Source organism: Petromyzon marinus, chromosome 1 (assembly GCF_048934315.1).
Source record: "Petromyzon marinus isolate PM22_M1 ecotype Great Lakes invasive population chromosome 1, UKy_Petmar_22M1.pri1.0, whole genome shotgun sequence".
In the NCBI taxonomy this organism is placed as follows: Eukaryota; Metazoa; Chordata; class Hyperoartia; order Petromyzontiformes; family Petromyzontidae; genus Petromyzon; species Petromyzon marinus.
This window is the reverse complement of record NC_133667.1, coordinates 4,070,952-4,091,322: the sequence shown is the minus strand read 5'-3', so window position 1 is coordinate 4,091,322 and position 20,371 is coordinate 4,070,952. Positions and strand designations below refer to the sequence as shown.

Genomic DNA, 20,371 nt, shown 5'->3' with positions numbered 1-20,371 from the left:
GCTACAATTGTTCAATGTCCATTCCACACGGTGAACTGTGGCCAAAATATCCACATGATTCCTGATGGACTTACTTGCAGGAATTTACACCACTGGGTGCAATGCTGGGAAAAAAAGGTGCCAATCCAAAATTCCGTTCAATTGGCCCATGAATGATTAATTTCCACGGCCATCATGAGCTGTGCTGGCAGCGTGGTGTTTGCACTGGACGGGGCCGAAGAGGACGCCCCTCCTACAGCGCCAAGTGCTGCCTGCGTTACGATCCAAATCAGGTCCACCAAGCTAGCTGCTGGCCCGGCTCACTTCACAGGCCGTGCCCCACGCTCAGAGCCAGGCCAATCCCAAAACCAGTTAGTGATAAAAAAGAGTATACAGCTTTAGTCGTTATGAAAGCTAAATATTGTACTCGTATATACTCTCGCCTTAACATATACCCGTGATACATTTGTTTGAAAATGTTCTTTCTTTTTAAGATCACGGGGATAGGAATACAGCATGGAGATAGGAAATCGGAAGGATGAGTAATTTACAGTGTGAGGACCTAGGCCCGGGCCGTGATGCTGCTGCTCGGCCACGTGGCACCAGTGGCTAAGTGCTCTGACCCTTGCATTATGTCTGACCTTGCAAGTGTGACCCTGTCACATTTTGTGACTGTTAGTGGAGTTGACATCATGGTTGCATTTATGCTTGGTGAACAGGTGGAGCTTGCCAAGGCTGAGGCAATGCTAGGGAGCATGAACCAGCCAGGCGCGGTCCAGTCAACTTACACATCAGAGTCCTTCTCGAGTAATGGGAGGCCGGATGCATTCATAGAGGTACAACTCACCTTGCTAAGTGTACACAGCATACACAGATCCATTTACATTCATAGGCATGCATACAATGGCACTCACAGCAGTATCAGATTCCTCTGAGCATGCATATCTTGACGGATATGTGCATAACAAGAAAAATAGCTGCCATTCACCCCCAAGTGAAGATTGAGGTCACCACAGCGATTGTGCTGGGCTTGGTGCACTTCCACACCCTCACATGAGGTGTGGAAGGATCGCTCCTGGCTGAGATGACTGAAATATCTTAGTCAACTGATGAGCATACAGACACACAAACACACATTATAATTTACATAAATCCCCTACTACTTTTTGCTGTATATACACACGGGCATATCACGAGCTATTTTGATAGCTTCTTGAAGAAACAGATTAGCGCAGATAATGAGGTGAATTTGTCATCAGCTTCTGGGTTGTACCTCTTATCCGTGGGTAAGTGTGGATAATAATAATAAGAACCACTTCATGTATTATAGGAAGATCTGCAGATCGATACAGAGACATGGATAATTAGGAAGAGTAGCTAATAGGAGGATTGATAGAGGAGAGTTTTACCGTACAGGCAGACCTCTCTTCTAAGCGCAACCCCGTAGAATGCCGATTCGTTATAGTGCTTGTCCTCGAAATTTTTGTTTAATGAATAAGTTAAGGAAATGTTAAAAAATCTACGAAGTGCTTGCGAGTGAGAACAACGTCACTGGCCGAGGAAACGTACCCGCCCCCATCATTCTCTCAGCCAATGAGAGCGACGTAAGCTGAGCCAACCAGACCACACCCCACCGTGATTCGTGGTCACGATTTCCTTTAAAAAAAATTATATATTCGTTTAGCCAGGCGAGAACTCACGAAGACCAGGATAGAGTGTTATGTTCCACCTAGGAGAAAAACCTCACCACAGAAGTTTAGACTGAGGGTATCAAGAAGATGCAGATTTGGAGTACCAGCAGCTCCAGTCTTGTCACCCACCGCTGCCTTGTGGAAGTACAGTAGAATGCATTCTTAAGTGCATTACATAATACTAATGCTTTCAAAATAAATTATTATTATTTATGAAATAAAGTTTACCACCTGTATTATTTTTGCTATTACCAATACCCCAATGAAGCCCTCATATATTGATCATGGGAAAGAAATAACGATGTTGGGAACGCATCCCCATATATATGGGGATGCGAATGACCCCTTTTGGCATCAATTAGATAAGGGCTCACTTGTCCAGGAACGCATCTTGAGTGCTAAGTGAAGTCTGTCTGTATATGGGATTTGTAAACCGTGTATGTGGTGGGTGTAAGCACAAATCCATTTGTGGTAGGCCCCAAAAGCCTCAAACCATACCTGTGAAGCACCCTAAACCCTGCGTGCGGACGACTGCGTTTGTTTGCGTCGCAGGAGGAGTTGAAGAAAGTTGGGTCCCTGCTGCAGAAGAATCGCAGCTCATCAGAAACGTTTTCATCATTTGGCTCGAGCCACCCGTCTCCATCCAACGGCTCGGTGCTCGGCTCGAGCTTTGCCTCCGGCAGCTTCCAACACAATACGGCCGGAAAACCAGCGAGCAGCAGCTCCTACTCCTTCGAGTACCAAGGCGGCGCAGCCTCCAAACCGGCAGGATCCACCTACTCCAGCGAGCACCAGAGCAACGCGTCCGCTAAGCCGGCGAGCACCACGTACTCTAGCGAGTACCAGAGCAGCACAGCAGCGAGGCCAGCGAGCAGCACGTACTCCACCGAGTTCAATCGCAGCGCAGGAGCAGGCCCAGTGAACAGCTATTCCAGCGTTGAATATCAAAGCGGCACGTCCGCCAAACCGGCGAGCAGCGCGTACTCTAGCGAGTACCAGAGCAGCACAACAGCGAGACCAGCGAGCAGCACGTACTCCACCAAGTTCAATCGCAGCGCAGGAGCAGGCCCAGTGAACAGCTATTCCAGCGTTGAATATCAAAGCGGCACGTCCGCCAAACCGGCGAGCAGCGCGTACTCTAGCGAGTACCAGAGCAGCACAACAGCGAGACCAGCGAGCAGCACGTACTCCACCGAGTTCAATAGCAGCTCAGGAGCAGGCCCAGTGAACAGCTATTCCAGCGTTGAATATCAAAGCGGCACGTCCGCCAAACCGGCGAGCAGCGCGTACTCTAGCGAGTACCAGAGCAGCACAACAGCGAGACCAGCGAGCAGCACGTACTCCACCGAGTTCAATAGCAGCTCAGGAGCAGGCCCAGTGAGCCGTGCCTACTCCGGCGAGTACCAAGGCAGCGGAGGCAGCGCAAGCGCCCTGAAGCTTCCGTCCAGCCGGAATGCGGAGTCATTCGACTGCGGCCTGCAGCAGCAAGCGCAGCAGAGCAGCAGGGACGAGACGGCCCAGTCAAGCCAACAGCAGCTCTTGAACAAGCAGAAGGAGATCGAGGTGAGAGGGGCTTGCGGTTAGACGTTCGTACTACACACAGATCGCCGTTCGTTTTACTAATGCCTCAGCAAATAAGAGTCTCCATTAGCTGGCAACATACGCGTGCGGGAAAATAATGCACACCAATGTGAAAGATGCTCACAATGTACAGAATTACTTCCATGGCTTATCACGTCTTGCAGGCTACATTCTGGAATATATAAATACTTCAGCATGGCTATGCCCTACGATCTAAAAGCTAAGCCTGTTGTCATATCTGCCACACAAATAAATAAGCATCTGGTGTGTATATATATCATGTTTCAATTAATCTCTCCAACTTGAATTGTGAATAGTGGTGATCAGTGGCGGCGGAGTGTGTAAGTGCATCCAAGCAGGTAATTGCCATGAACCAATACATGCCTCTATTAACAGTGGTTCCACGCGATGCATTGTCCGTCACTGAGTGAATGTTTAATCTGTTTTGATGTATTGATATATTCGAATTAATCGACAAGCAGTCTATACATTATGGAGCCATGCATTTCTAGAGTGCAGTGGCCTCTCGCACCAGTCTCGCCTGTCTCCCTCTGTACGTTTCCCTCCGTCACCGCTGATCGTGATGTCAGAGGCCTGTAGTGAAATCTACGAGTTTCATCAGTGCAGCGGTCTCTCAGTCAGGGCTGTGTGCTGGGTGCAGGGGTCTCACAGTGAGGGCTGTGTGCAGGGTGCAGGGGTCTCTCAGTGAGGGCTGTGTGCTGGGTGCAGGGGTCTCACAGTGAGGGCTGTGTGCAGGGGTCTCACAGTGAGGGCTGTGTGCTGGGTGTAGGGGTCTCACAGTGAGGGCTGTGTGCAGGGTGCAGGGGTCTCACAGTGAGGGCTGTGTGCAGGGGTCTCACAGTGAGGGCTGTGTGCAGGGGCCTCAGGTCTGTGAGCTGGGTGCAGGGGCTGTGTTGATGTTGTCGTTTTTGCTGTTTTTGGTGGCAGGCGGAGATGGAGCGACTTTATTCTGCTGTGAAGATGATGGAAGGCGGCTTTCCTCGTGACTCAATTATAGTGACTCCCGTCCAAACCAGTAGCAGCAGCAGCAGCAGCACCTCCTGGGAACCGAATGCAAGTCAATAACACACACACATTACGTTGAGTGATTTGAAATTTGTTATATTATAGCTACATACATAATCCCTGGCAGGGCTTATACAGTAAGCATATGCCATTCTTTATTAGTAAAAATCTTCTCTGCAATGGACTCATTCAAATCGTAAAGTAGCTGTGTTGCTCAGCACATTTACAATCTGACGTTTGTTTCCTAGAAAAGATCATTACTCTGAGAATTAAGAACAAAACCAAGCGTGTTTGGCTTACAAAGTAAATGGCAAAACTTGCCTTGGTCGCAGTAAACTAACAGAGGGGTGCCTATCATCGATCTCTTCACAAAAAAAAAACGCCTTTTATCCCCAACGTGGACATTTGTGGATAGTTTCCACCACTTCAGGGTAACAGCTCAAATCCGTGAGCAATGTGGCACTTTTCGGAGACCACTTGTGGATAACTCAGAGCCGCGGCTGAACACGGATTGCAGAGGAGGTCGCTCCTCGACTCCTCTGGGCTGCGTCATGTCCGCGGACGATAAGAGGCAGTGGAACTTGGCGCGCGGCCATGCGTGGTGCGCCTTGACCACCACCAGCGTCGCAATCATCCACGCCGTCACCGGGGTCACGGTCAGCCTTGGTATCCGCTTGCTGGCTGAACGTCTCTCCGTGCTTTCCCCATCCATCATAGCGCTGTGAAGCCACAGTCCGTCTCGTACCTCCACGGGAAACTAAAAAAGGGGCCCCTCTGTCGTTCGAGTTCCAGGCAGGAAAGAGAAGCGGTGTTCCACGCTGCTGCTTTGGTGGATCAATAATAAAGAAATGGGACAACCGTGGTGAACTCTCTACTCTGCAGGGGGTTGATTTTCTCATGATATGCTTCCTCTTTAGAAACTAAAAACGTGACTAAACAAACAGCAAATCGAAATAAAGAGGGAATCTCAAAGTTCGCAAGCCAAAGGGCTTCCTGGAGCATTGTTTCAGAGCATCATTTGTGCAAGCATCGAACTCTACATCCGTGCCTCATTAGCAGAGTCCTGTGTTTCCAGTGACCTCAACGAGCAGAGTGACCCCGTTGTGCATAGACGGCCCCTCCAACACGAGGCACCGCGCGCGTGCGGCTGATTGCCTCGTGTTCAGCTGCTGTGAACGTGCAAAGCTCACCGCTACACGGAGCGAATCACATGACCCGGGGAGATATATTTTCTTTCTGTGTGCTGATAGAATATGGGGGTCACGGCTACACACGCTGCTTGTTTAACCATTTTGTGTACCACGCTCACTCCCTCTCACATGGCCCCTGACAGCGCCAAGTCCAATTTCCAAACGTAAAGTCCGTCAGTCTCTCTACTCTCTCTCTGTCTGTCTGTTTGGAAGAAAGGGCTATTACACAGAACATCAACCTCCGGTTTACTTCCCGTTGGGAGGCAGTGCTATTGTCGACTGTTGTGGGTATTACTGTTCGTACAAAATGCTTTAATGTTTACTTTAATGTGGAGGAGCGAATATGAGAAGGCTTTGTTCGACATGACTGTGTATTTTGAAGAACCGAGGTTACCATCCATTGGCAGCTCTGATTTTTACATTAATCCGTTTCATTTTAAGTTACGATTGATCTATTTTCCCATTTTCGCATTGTGTCATACATTTAGCAAATTGCAAACATGCAACACAGTTATTTTATATATATAGAATGCACCTGTGTTTCGTGCGGTATACCCGTCGATGACAAAAATAATCTACGTAAAAATTATGTTGCAGTCCATCTTAGCCAGGCCACTGAGTGCTCCAGACACACAACGTGAATCACTCAGTCCTGCTGCCAATACATTATAATAAAAAAAACCCATTCAGTTCGTAATTCCCTTGCCTTGATTTTGACGTCAGATTGATGTGGTGATTACACTGCACATTAGCATCCTCTATATATATAGACAGAGCAAGGACGGGCATTGGCTATAAACTGCTCACTGAACAAGAGTTGCAGTTTTCCAAAGCTGCTCCGGGTTTTTATCAAACAGCTGCGAAAATGTTTCGTACGATTCTACCAAGAAGATATATCCGCATGTGCAGCGTCTTGCGGTGTTGATTGCTCATCGGATAACCCCGTTGGTTGTCTAGCTGCCTCTTCAGGTAGCTTGATACCGTAACCACACACCGCCAAACTGCGCTGCATGCAGTGCCGGATTATCCTAGTAGCAAAAGTAGCTACACATGGTACGGGCCCCGCACTTTTAAGGGCCCCGCGTTAAATTACTTTCAAGCTATCAACGCCGGTTCAGTGATTCTGCGCTTGCTTTATTACTATAGTACTATACTGCCTTCAACTTTTACGTATAGCAAATGAAAAAATAGAATTACTTTACTATGCAAGTAAAATTTTTTTGTGTTTTTTTATTATTTAGGACCCCTTTATAACATGTGCTACAGACCCCGCACTAGCGTCATCTGGCACTGGCTGCATGGAGTCAGTGGTTCTATTTTGCTGCTCTTTTGGGGTAAAGTACGAACAAAACGTTGGCCGGGTAGTACTGCGGCGCGCACGTGTGACTCGGAATCGTGAGGTTTGCCGGTCTAAACATCCACGCTCATGGAGAGCTGGCTGCAGCTTGCGTGCCACATCGCAACATTGCTCTCTACCTGGGATTATTCACTCTGATTTGGTTATCCGCACTAGCGATTGCATAAAATAATTTTAATTTTTAGCAAAAAAAGGGTCAATTGTAAATCCAGAATGTGTGTCCGATCACACGTTACAATCCTTTGAACCCAAGACTCTACCCTCGTTGTTGCGGTGAAGCTTACGTTTCCTACCCATTCCTGAATGTAAAAAAGCAATTCTTACACTAAGCACACTCATTTTAGAATTAGCTTACTCTAAAATTGAACTTTTATCCCTCAAATATCGAAGGGGATTGACTTGGCTTGTGAACTTACTAGGGTAAGTCAGTGGTTGCTATCCCCATGGAGAAACTGGCCCCTTCCATGGGAACGTGGATAGCAGCAGTAATGGGAACTGACCTAGGGCCCTTGGGCAGGGGGAACATCGTGCCGTGTTCCTACGATTGCTAGAACCAGGCTCTGCCAGCCCGGCACGGGGCCGGAGTCAGCATCACCGTCCCCACGGTGGACGAGCGGCGAGGCTCTGTGGGGTCGGCACCCCCTCTCCGCCCCCCCCCCCCCCCACCTCCTGATCCATCCCTCCTGGTGTCTATCCCCAGGGCAGGGATTCTGGGGAGTCAAAGTGAGTGAAATACAGGTAGTCCTCTACTTACGATGGAGATGCGTTACGACGACCCCATCGTAAGTCAAAAATATCGTAAGTCGAAGATGGCCTGGCCTACCCAGGAGTCTTAAAGAATGGTTATAATTTAGCTGAACAGAGCGATTAACAGTACCGCACTGCATAAACTAAATACCGTATGTATTTATTAATTACAATACTGTATTGCACAGTAAAATGTAAAGTAAAAAAACAAGGTAAATTCTTAGCCTACCTATATGAACTGTAGATTAATGGAAAGTTTTTTTCAGGAAACAATCCTATCTGCTACAAAAAAAAAACTTTTAACATGCATTGAACGTATCGTGGTAACCCTAAAATGAAATCGCTAAAGCTACGTATCATAAATGCATTGAACGTATCGTATCATATTGTACTGTACTCGCCAAGATTCTGTCCGTCGTCTGCATACTTGAACGATGTTAGGTTGTTGATGGCTACATTAACTTAGTTGTCGGAAGAGGAGGATGGCGATGATAAAGTTACAGTATCGTACCTTGTAGTACCCTGCTGCGTTTGCCTGCCGCGCAAAATTAAAAATATTTAACAATTTTGTCCTATCGCTATCGCCATCGTAAGATCGAAATATCGTAAGTCGGACCAGCGTAACTCGGGGACTACCTGTGTGTACATTTATTCCGTGCAGTCATGGGTGACTGCGATCGCCAGCTCGCTGCACTTGCCAACCAGCTCCATGCCAAGGTGGCTGTAACCCCGATGTGAACCCAGCCTCTCGGCGCTGTGCTCTGGTCCCTGGGCCACCCAGCCACTGCCTCTCATTTTTATTTTTACATTTTAACATAATGATTTCGTGCGACTTTTTTTCCATATTTGTTCAGATTAAATATGCACTTTTATGGCCCTTTTAGATAAGACATGTTTAAACCTTCTTAATTATCTTGGATTTTATGGATTGGCAGTATAGTTCTCCACATATGTAAATTATAAATAAAAAAAATCATGATTCAAAAAATAAAAATGTGCCCTTTAGTAAGGGACATCCGTGCAAAACTCAATAACTTAGGGCTTCCCAGCGTAAATAATTTTGAAATGCATGAATAAATGTTAAATTGTAATTTTGTCCTGATTTAACCTTCCACTTTACATTCCCCCGTGGTTTCACGCTCACGGAGAGCTGGCTGCAGCTTGCATGCCACATGGCAACATTGCTCTCTGCTTGGGATTATCCACTCGGATTTGCTTCTCCAACGCCAGCGATTGCATGAAATAATTCAATTTTTGCAAAAAAATGGTCAATTGTAAATCCAGAAATGTGTGTGCCCAATCACAATTGTTAAATCCTTTGAACCCAAGACGCTGGATCCTGGTTGTTGCGGTGAGAATAACGTTTCCCACCCATTCCCGAATATAAGGATGTGTGTGTGTGTTTTTTTAAATCAACTAATGTTGTATGTAGTCACGTTCTGACGGACGCTTGTGCTGCACCCGAAACGTCGTGATTTATTTTATTTTATACCCACTACGTGACTTTACCGAAAGAACCAAAGAGTGTGGTCACGTTCTTATTAAAACGGGTGACCCATGAACGCTTCAAAAAGATGGCTTCATCAAGTAACCGTGCTCAGCCTCTTTACATGTGCCAGTTGGATGTAGGTGACCTTGTCCTCCTCCCACCCTCATTCGTCTCTCGGTGCCTCTCTGCATTGCGAGGGCCGTCAGTGAAACTCGCCTTCGCTTCCCTCCCTTATCCCTCGGCATCCCTTCCCAATCACTTGTTGGGATTTCTCTCTGCTCTCTCCTCCATCGCCTGCCTCTTCTCCCCTTCCCTCTTATTTTGCTCGGTTGCCCTGCAAACATTCCCTTTGTTGTGTCTGCAGTAATAGTCACTAAAATACACCGACCCGTTTAAAACTAAAACTATTTTATGCATACCAGGTGAGTCCCACGGGGCTATATAGCTATTTTTCAGTAGCGACCTGGTCACAATAAACTTCCGCTTATCACGCGGAAGTGTATTGCAGCCAAGTACTCTAAACGCGCGTTCCTAAATTTGGAGGGAAAAACCCGAGGACCCGGGGGGAAAAAAATCCACGTGACCAGCGGGAGAGAGAGGCATGCAAACGACCTTCCGTGTATACCAGCCCAGGTAAGGAACATTTCGCCACCATGGCGCCCATTCACAGCGACCCGAGCTGATTTCTACTGGCCCCGGCCTCGTGTAGTACGTGGTCAGTCACGAGTGACTTGTGCGCCATCGATTGCTCGAGGTGGCACAATTGTGCGGCCCACCGCGTTCGCCTGACGCAGCCGGAGTTTCCCTTTGTGGGGTCTCAGCAAAGATCGCGCGCGCGACAGTAACCGCGAGATTTGCGTAACCTCAGCCGGCGACGCATCATGGAATGTTGAAAGCAAATCACGCCGGCTGTGTACCAGGAGAGTGGTATTACAACATTTAGCAAGTGTATTGTAATTTTGATTTAAAGCTTTCGTGACTGCAGGGATTCATATTCTTGGTTCTTTCGGTAGAGTCACGTAGAAGGGAAACAATAAAATAATAAAAACATAAAACAATAAAATTATTACTATTTTATTGTTTCCCTTCTACGTGACGTTACCGAAAGAACCAAGAATATAAGTGTATTGTAATCATGTAATAAGTGGGTAAAAGTGCTACCTCTCTGGCCTTTGTGTGCTCGCAATAACGGCCATTGCCTGAGACACCGTGTGTTATTCAATTTTCTTTTTGAGGCCACAGTTTTATTGATGAACGTGTTGAGGTTTTTTTTGTTCTTGTTTGTGCAGTGCACCACTGCCAACGCAGCATCACCAAATAATTTGTTGCGTAGAGCCCTTCGAATTCCACTCTTGTTTTCCCTACAATGTTCTCTCTATTATTGTAGTGGGGAATCCATAGATGGCCCAGCCTGTGCATCATGCGACCCGTGCTTTCGTGAAGGCAGCTCTTACCGCGCTTCACCGACGTGATTTGTTTGTGTGGTTGAAACAGACTTCGGTGACTTCCAGCTCCTCTCACTCGTTGCAGTCACTGCCGGAGGACCGGAAAGAAGAACTGGAGGTGAATAGGAATGCAGGGCTACAATGCCCATTGACGTTTATTTTTTAAATCCGGGGGCATTTTTATTCCGCGTGCAAGATTACGTTCCTTATGCTTTGAAGTCTCCTCGGCAAAAGAGACCGCCTCATGCGTCATTGCACAAATACTGGACTGTAGTGGTGGCACATGCGTGGAACGTTTACCCCTTCACATTAATGCACTTTCTATACAGAATTCAGTCTGTGGATTGTTTCTGTTGATAGTTTCTTCGTTGCTTCAGATCGTGAGCAATTTTACCTCCTAAGTCATGTGGAGGATTGCTGGTATGAGGTCATAGAACAGACTCTGTTGTTATGGGTCACCAGACTTCAGTAACTGGCCAAATTCAGATGCTTTTACCAAACCGGAGCTCTGCTTAATGTTGTGAATGTTGATCCCATGTCTCCTGCTGTTTCTGGAGGGTTATAGATGACAGCTGCCCAGCAGCGCCATTCGATGTGTTACTGGGGAAGCTGCCTCCTCCGCAAAAGCCAATCTTTTCTCGCTAGATTTTAAGCTTTCGTGACCGCAAGGATTCATACTCTTTGGTTTTTTCGGTAAAAGTCACGTAGGTAAAAAATAAATAAATGACACACTTAAGCGTTTGTGCTTTCGCTACGTTGTGCCCACCTGAAGAAGGACGCTTGTGTTGCGCCCGAAACGTCGTGATTTAATTTAGTTTTTTTCATTTATTTTTTTAACCTACGTGACTTTACCGAAAAAAACAAAGAGCACCCATCTTTTCTGTCTGCGCGTAGTCACTTCAAGACGTTTTCTTGTTCATGTTTTTGTTTGTTGCGGTTGCACCCGATTCAAAGGGCCGAATGGCTCACAGGGCTATACCAAAATAAATGAAGCTGATAAAATGAAAACTGATACCAGCCAGTAGCAAGTCCATTTAGTACCACGTGTTCTTGTGGTGGATTAATCTCCACACCAGTTTACCTCCTTCGCCCACCAAAATTTGTTTGGGTATGTGATGGCTTAATATGCAGGCTACATAAACCCAGCGACACAAGTTATCTACCGACAAACTTTGTCCGAATCATTTTCTCTGAACCCTGTCCAGATATTTCTGGTATCTCTGAGCACACAATCCATCCTCGATACACCAAGAAGACTCAGCATGAACGTGGCCAAAAACATTTCAAGTGTTGTAAGGCGACTTATATGTAGACAAACACAAAAGGCACTTTCTGGAGTCTTTTAATCCACACACAGAGATACCAGTCGTAAGACCATAACTAGGCTACTGAGAAATGTTAGAGACATCTGTGGAACGTTATGCAATCTAAATGTGATTCTCGTGAGTGTGGCTTTATATCGGTGTACCTAGTGGCGCGCGTTTCTCTCTCATCTCAAGTAAATCTTAAAATGTCATTGACAGGAAATAAAACCCAGGGCCGTGAGCTGGGCTGATCTCAAAGCCACTGGTGAATTGGAGACAGTCACCAGAGAGGAGATTGTGGTAGGTGCCACGGGGAACCCCGCGCCGTCTCTGCGCAGAGCATACAGCAAAGACGGAGAGCTCCGATTCATCTGCACGGTGTTGGGACAAGATCTGTTAGCGAGCATAGCAACAACAACAACAACCGCCATTCGCCACTAAGTGGCGGTGACGTCACCACGACGCTTGTGCCAGGCTATGTGCACCCTGAGGCCACGTGAAGTGTCGAACGCCCGCTGGCAGGAGGTCACGGGCCAGACCCAGGTGCCACGGGTCGACTGACTGAGATGACTGGCTGATGTACCAGCTGTGCCCCCGAGCATAGCACACACACAGACACAAACATGTTCACAACCAGCCATAGCCCCTATCAAAGCAGCACATTAACAAACAACATTTCTCATCTGCATGCAACATGCGGTGCGGTGTGCCCATGCCCGTTCAGTATGCATGTCTGCGCGTGCACACACGCGGTTCTGTTCCTTCACCTGAAGAAGGCTACTTATTGCGACCGATCGGATGTGTGTGTTTTTTGTTGTTGTTTCGTTTGAGTTTTTGATGCGTTAACACCCTGAGAGCTTTTTCAGGAATTACATTTTGACCTCGAGCAAACGTTTTGACAAGGTGACACGTATTCATCTTCTTGGTTCTTTCGGTAAAGTCGCGTAGGATGAGAATAAAACAATAAAACAAAATAAGACAATAAAATTCTCACGACGTTTCGGCCACAACACAAGTAGCCCTCACATTAACATCATGCTAATCTCCCAGTTACATGCTAATTTCTGACTTTGACACCCCGCTGATCCAACACTTTAACACAGCTATTTCAATGCTAAATTCTCCTGTTTGATATGTAAACTCCTTTGTCAAGGCGCTTTACCTCTCCCACCTAGCTTAAAAGACGCTGCGAATCTTAGCAGCGTTCATTGAAGCGCTGTCGTCCCGACAGTTCTGTTCCTTCACCTGAAGAAGGCTACTTGTGTTGTGGCCGAAACGTCGTGAGAATTTTATTGTCTTATTTTGTTATATTGTTTTATTCTCATTCTACGTGACTTTACCGAAAGAACCAAAGAAGATGAATCCTTGCAGTCACAAAAGCTTTAAATCGAAAAGTGACGCGCATTGTTGTTCCAAACGTAAAAAAATAATTGAATTGGTTTCATTTGTAAAACATGAAAAGCTCCACATTTCTATTTAAAGCTGCTTGCGTTGTGGCCGCCATCAGGTGGGACCACCACCTGATGGCGGGCGCTTGTGTTGCGCCCGAAACGTCGTGATTTAATTTATATTCTATTTATTTTTCACCTACGTGACTTTACCGAAAGAACCAAAGAGTATGGATCGGCTCCTACGTCACTTGCAGTCATCAGCGATTCTTAGTGATCATCACTTGCAGTCATCAGCGATTCTTAGTGATCATCACTTGCAGTCATCAGCGATTCTTAGTGATCATCAGTCTAGATTCCGTCAAGTGTAATCTACAGGTGACCCATCGGTTAAATGTTATCTCATGTTTTAGAGCTCAAGCCTTGGACAAATTTGAGAGTTCCTGGTCAGAGTCCTTGACATTTGTAGAGTATTTTTGGTCGTGTCTGGCACTGCACACCACTCTCAAAGCTATACCGTTATTTGGAGTCTCCTCTGCAAGCTTGGATTTCTCGGTTTCTAACTGAGAGGTCAATATATGCAGTTGTTGTTTAAGGTTTGACACCTTCACAATTAGCGCTGGCATTTTGCTGGTCGCGTTCAAGGGAAAACACCGCAGTCAAATTATGCTATTACGTAAGGATGACAATGCCACAGTACCTCCTGTTCTATTGAATAATGATATTCTTATGCAGAGCGAAATCATTCATCTGCTTGGCACAACAATCTCACCTGAGCTGTCATATAATAGCTGCATTGCTAATCTGGCTAAGGAAGCATTGAAAAAGTGTGGCTTTCCTGTCCATGTCAAAGCCTCCTTTGACGATGAACAATTATTACTACTGCAATACAAAGCGAAAATTGGCAAAGCAGTCAGATTGATGACCCAGTACTCACTGGGTCACTCCAGTCACTCACTGGCAGTCGGTCATCTCCTTAGAACTCTTCTCTTGCTACTACCATGGCAACTATTCCCATGAACCTAACTCTGATTCCTCCACCCATGACGAGGACTCTGCCAGACTATGTCATCCGATGCACGCGGTGTTCCACCGCCACACTGCAGGTCCAAACTCTTCTCTTGCAGATTTATTCCTCCTAATGCTGCACTTGGGAATCCCCTCCCTATGTCCATTTTTCGCAAAATTTGTATGACCTTTGCCAACGTTATTAAATCTCATCTACTACACCTCAAACAGTGCCGTTTCTTACTATCCACTTAGCATTTTGAGCCTTTAGGTTTATTCCCAACAACTATGATTTCTTTTTTAAATCCAAACACAGATCCATAACCGCAATTCTTAACCTCAATAACCCAACATTTTGAAAAAAAAAACATACACTGACATACAGTCTCTGCTAATAAGCAGTTCGTGCCGATTAGCACGGTTGGCTACTTACGGTTGGAAGGAGGTTCAACATACATACACATATCCTGGTGCTGAGGATACCTAACCAATGGAATTCACTCACTTCTCATTGTCATCACTTGTGAACCCTGCATTCATAATACTCCATTCTGTGCCTTTAAAAAGTGATGATGCCAGTACTGGGCAATGATGATCGGTCGAGTGATGTCCATAAGTGGGTTGTGGACGCGCAAAAAAAAAAAAGCTCGCCCCGCTCGTGCCGCTTCTGTGCCACTCCAGAGTGCCATTACCAAAACGACCGCCATGCCAGTTGGACTCTGGGACTTCACGCTGCCGCCCGCCTACAGGCCTTCGAACACGTCTGGCAGCGGCGGGAGTGCACAGGCAAGCAACCCTCGCACGCACGTTGTGTCCATTGTACGTACGCGCGTTGTTGCAAGAGTACCGCCCCCCCCGCCCGCAGCGTCTCACCCCCGTGGCCACCTCCCTGCAGGCGGAGGGGCAGCACGCGAGCGAGGCCTCGCTGCAGGCCACCTCGTCGGGGGCTCTCAATGCCGGCCGTTCGTGGGCAACGTCGAGTGGCTCGACGAAGCTGGACGCCTTCGGAGACGCGGACCTGACCGCGACCGGCGATGGCTCGCAGGGGGCCAAGTCCGAATGGTGAGACGCTTTGCCCCTCCTGCGTCGTCGGATCGCGTGGAGTTAGCCGCAAGAGCTACGGTTTACCGCTCGGTGGCACCGCCGTCGCCATGGCTCTTGTGCCAAGCTGGGTACCTGTTGAGGCGACGCAGAGTGATGGAGGCTCGATTCAAAATAAGCCACTTCAAAATAAAAGATGTAAAAAAAAATAAACCCTTAAAATAAAGCAATCAGAAGTCATCTGGCGTGAGATGAAGGTGGCTGGCAGACGCATCACGATGTTACCCTACCGGTGCCCGCCTGCTTTCCCTCTATCTGCCCCGATACTTTGCTCGTAGTTGTGAGCCGACTTTTTATTTCCTTTCTGCACCTTTTGTGGATGCTGGAGGCTGCCCCGTGCCATTGTTTTCGCGCCTTCATCAACAGGTGCCGAATCTGGCCATGCCAGGTACCCATCAGCGGCGAGTGTGCGGGTGTCGTGGACGAAGGTCCACCTGGTCGTCCCCCTAGGGTGGCAGGGCTTAGAGGACGGTGTCATTGCGCGCCAGTAATAACGACGCAGCCGCCTGGCCCGAGTGAGCGGGACAGTCTGCCGTCTGCGCAGAGCCGCAAAGCGTTACCGCGCAGAACCCAGAAGAAATTCGCTACCGAAAGAGCGGCTCTCCACCAAAACCACCGCCTACTGTGGCTCTCCACCAAAACCACCACCTACCGCGGCTTTCCACCAAAACTCGCCTGAACGAAACGCGTTAATAGTCACATGAATCATCGTAGCTTTCCAATTACATTTGTGGCCCAGGTAATGACATCGATTGCCACTGATGTTTTGATCGAGATGGTCGTTATTTTTTGGAGCAGTTCGTGCACTCGGCTCAATCGCAATGCTTGCGCAATACGCTAGCCACAAGACTCGACTGACTAAAATACCCTCTCCATAGGGCTCTGTAGATCCCTCCCTAGTGGGGGCTCTTCTACCAGCAGTGGATGCGAGCAATACATTGCCGAGTTGCACCTTGAACCTTACCTTTCTGTTACATCATCAATAATGCAGGGCGTTCCCAATGCCTTCGGTGCACGTTCGGAGGCGGTGACGTTCACCGTGAGTTGTAGCACTGGCAGCAGAGAGACGGATTGAATCCATTCCGTTTCTCAATTAATTCCCTGCCCGTGTGGAGTGCAGCTGCGGGAGGGTTCACGCAGAGTCAGTGGCCCTGCGGGAGAAGGTGCAGGGCATGGACGAGCTGCTCAAGTCGCAGTCCCGTAAGATGATGGTGCTGCATAAGCAGGTGAGCCGCGGGCTGCTCCACCGCGCTGAGCCACACGCAGCCTCTGTTGCGTGTGCCTGCCACTGGCGTGTGTGCACGCCTGCCGCAACAATGTGCTTTGTTGAACCAGCTTGTGGCTTTTTGAGCTCTACCTGCCTGATTTTCCAACCCCACAGTGACGTCGGAGGTTTGCTTAGAGAGAAATTTTACCTCTGTGTCTGTGATCCTCAAACAGTGTGATGTTTAAAAATACACTTCTGTCGCTGACAGCATCACCCGTCTCTTCTCGTATCCGTCGCCTCGGCCTTCGCCTCCACCTACCCTGTATATTGCTCCGATTAACGTCATTTAAATATTCGGTGCACTTTTCAGGAACGCATCCTCGCCGTAAACCGGGCTATTACCGTATTGTACCATTTAAAGATTAAATAAAAAGGCATATTCCAGATTTGGAGTTGTAAACAAGCGGTGCTTATATTCTTGGTTCTTTCGGTAAAGTCACGTAGAAGGGAAACAATAAAATAATAAAAACATAAAACAATACAATTCTCACGACGTTTCGACTGCAACACAAGCAATCATCATCAGGTGTGAAAACCACAGCAAGAAAATTTGAAAAAAGTTTCGGTTTTTTTTTACATTAGCACCACGGAGAGCGATTTTACAGTTTGTTCAGATGGACGAGTCCATCTACGTTCGGAAAAGAGGAGGGGGGAGACGAAAATAATGGATGCGGTCTGAAAGCCACCGTAAAATGGTTGATCAAATCCTTCCAAGCGGCGCTTGTTTAGCCGGGACATATGGCTGTGGCCTCCGACCCTGAAGTTCCACGGACTGGTGGTGACCACGCTAAGCGTAGGTGTGGAACGTCACCGTGGACGGAAACGACACGGGGCAGTGCGCTTGTGTTGGACGTGCAAAGTCTCCGAGCGCACCTCGGCACGTTCAGCAAGCAGCTGCGCGTCCCACCTGCAGACCGCCCCAAGTGTCACCCGTTACAAATGTCACTCCGTTACAGATGGGTTAGGATGCCTGCTTGCAAGTGTGTATTTATATATAGATATACAGTAAAACCTTGGATTGCGAGCATAATTCGTTCCGGAAACGTGCTTGTAATACAAAACACTCGTATATCAAGCACTCGTATATCAGTTGTGATCACGTGACGCTCGGCAGTACAAAGCGTATACGTACTACTCGTATTGCAAGACCCTCGCTCGTTTATCAAATTAATTATTTAAAAATTTTGCTCGTCTTGCAAAACACTCGCAGACCAAGTTACTCGCAATCCAAGGTTTTACTTTGTATATAGAAGTAATATTGCACTTTTATAATATATAATATACTTCTATATATGAAATACTTTTCTACCGTTGTACTTCTTCTTATACATTTAGAAGCACTGTTAAACACGCTTTAATATATCATCGCTGACGTTGCAAGCAAATGTCGAATACAAAGCAAAACGCAGGATTGTTATTGATCTAAACATCACTTGGATTTATTTGCTTGAACAGAATCTGTCCAGGATGTGCTCTCGCATGCCCAATTGACATGCACCCTATGCCGACTGCACTTCATTCAATGTAAAATTGGCAGACTACAAAACCTGGCTTGCATGTACAACCAGGTGATCCAGGACGGTATTCGTCTCTTGTAACATATACTCGTTATCTGTTGGTGAATACAGCAGTCGGTGTTGATAGCGAATGAGAAGGTGTGGACGGATGATGCCATCGACATAACCAATGGCCACTGGCGGAGCCAGTGGGGGGGGGGGGGGGGGTGGGGTGGCACGTGCCCCCCCAATGATCCGATCGAAATCCCTAATTTCGATCGGATCACTGGGGTTTATTAGTAATAAATCGGCATTTTGCGACCCCCACTGCCCACTGTGTAGCATATTATTACGTACCAGGGACTCTATGAGATGATAGGACCATAGTCTGAGTCCATAATTGGCAATAAGTAACGGCAAAGCAGTTATAAGTGATAATAATAATAGTTATAAGTGACTCACAGAATTGTGCGCAGTTGCTTATACAGTCCACGACTTCCCTGAAGGCATCGACACCTTCAGCGAGCGCGATGCCGATCACACAACGCGGTTCGAATTCGTCCCTCGATCGATGGCTACGCCGTCGCAGCACACGCGTCAAATAAAAAGCAAGGGACAAGTCCTTACTCACTAACAACTCCTCTATCATTTCTCATTGCTGGAGGGGTTGCCCCCCCTACCTGAAAATCCTGGCTCCGCCATTGCCAATGGCCACAGTCACGGTTAAAATGATCTCCCAGTGCCAACACAGCTCCTTAAGCGTTATCCCGTGCCTCTGCTGATGATAGCAGACGAAATATGTTGTGCGTGCAAGGCCGCAAGCTGATAATGAATGTATTGCTATTTTCGAAGCATGTGCTGAGGGTATAAACTGAGGACTGTTCATCTGCCCCATCAGCTGGATGAGAAGGAGCAGGAGAACGTGGAACTTCGGGCGCAGCTGCAGAAGCTGCAGGCGCAGGTGAGGTGGGGAATGACGGTGGGGAATGATGGCCGTGACTTTGCATTGGTCTCTTCGAACAAACACATTTTGAAAGGCAAATTCCTCACCCTTGGCATCACCAAAGCTCGGTTTTAACTGCAATTTGCGAGCTCCAATTTCAGCAATCCCAGTTCATTCACAGTACACGCATTGCACCAGCTCTCTCCTGAACCACTGAATTACCGATGATCACCTAACTGTAAGTACAGTTTAAATAAATAAACGGCGTGTCTCCTCCACATATCCATCTCCACATAAATGAATTGAAAGTATTTCTTCCACATGCCATCAGCCGCATGGCCTTGTGGGAGCGTTTTATTAACAGCATTGTTTCAGGACAAGCAAACTATGGATCGGTTTAACACGATATGCTTTCGCGACCAATATCATTGTAAAATTGACAAACTACAATATCGTCCATAATAGAGTTTGTTTTTTGGGGGTTAGATCGCGTAAAATGTACGCGTAAAATGTACGCGATTATAACCCCAAAAAAACTATTATGAAACCAATGGATCGGTTTCGACACACATTATCTCATCAGCAGAGTCAGGCAGGCTTGCTTGCACTGCTGATCTTGCAGGCAAGGACACTTTTTGCAATATGGGATTCAACGCGGTTCTATGGTAACATAATTTTATAATTTTGTGTCTTACTGAGACCAGCAGGCAAGTGCCCCCTTGAAACCAACACAATTAATAGACAACGGCAAGATGGATTGATTATCCGAAACTCAATTTGATTTAAAAACAACAACAACATATACGAATGTGCCCAACGAAGACGGTTTTCAGTCATTGCACATCAAACCACCATCGCAACACCGATCGGAAACATCGACGTCGACCAATGCAATGGCAGGGCAACATTAGTGGCATCAGATTGACGGTCGATGGAAGTAAACATGGGCTTGGGCAGAGCAACACACTGCGAAGAAGGGAATGATGGCCCGATGGGCAAGTCTGCTGATGGACTGGCCGCCGGAGGAGAGAGAATGCACCTGGGAGGGTGACCTCAATAGGAGACGGAGAGGCGAGGGTGGTTCCTGTGCGGGAGAGAGATGCCAGCCGACGGTGGTAACGCGTCGCCATCGAGCGAAGGGGCCTTTTCGCGTCTCGCAAGCTTTGGGGCAACCTTTGGATCGATTTGGCCGGCTTTCAGTAGGGCAAGTCCCTGACGGCACTACAACTTTACACTAAAGGCATATCAAAGCCTTATAGCATTAGAACTTCATACGGAAGTCGTTCGTTTACGGACAACACCTTCAATATTGTTTGAAAAGCGTTTAAAAAAAAAAACCCAATGTACACATTCAGTGTT

General features: G+C 47.2%; 1 protein-coding gene across 4 annotated transcripts in view; it reads left to right on the top strand.

The window, feature by feature from the left end:
• LOC116941423 (uncharacterized) overlaps nucleotides 1-20,371 on the top strand; it is a 75,791-nt gene that overhangs the window by 43,930 nt on the left and 11,490 nt on the right. For 3 of the 4 annotated variants that reach the window (XM_076053803.1, XM_076053743.1, XM_032952521.2), the window contains 9 exons: nucleotides 699-815; nucleotides 2,223-3,233; nucleotides 4,200-4,325; nucleotides 10,555-10,623; nucleotides 12,029-12,109; nucleotides 14,887-14,991; nucleotides 15,101-15,267; nucleotides 16,427-16,532; nucleotides 18,968-19,030. In XM_076053803.1, the coding sequence (XP_075909918.1) occupies nucleotides 699-815; nucleotides 2,223-3,233; nucleotides 4,200-4,325; nucleotides 10,555-10,623; nucleotides 12,029-12,109; nucleotides 14,887-14,991; nucleotides 15,101-15,267; nucleotides 16,427-16,532; nucleotides 18,968-19,030 (1,845 nt within the window). The remainder of the gene's footprint in view (nucleotides 1-698; nucleotides 816-2,222; nucleotides 3,234-4,199; nucleotides 4,326-10,554; nucleotides 10,624-12,028; nucleotides 12,110-14,886; nucleotides 14,992-15,100; nucleotides 15,268-16,426; nucleotides 16,533-18,967; nucleotides 19,031-20,371) is intronic. The other variant, XM_076053700.1, reaches the window with a different exon arrangement.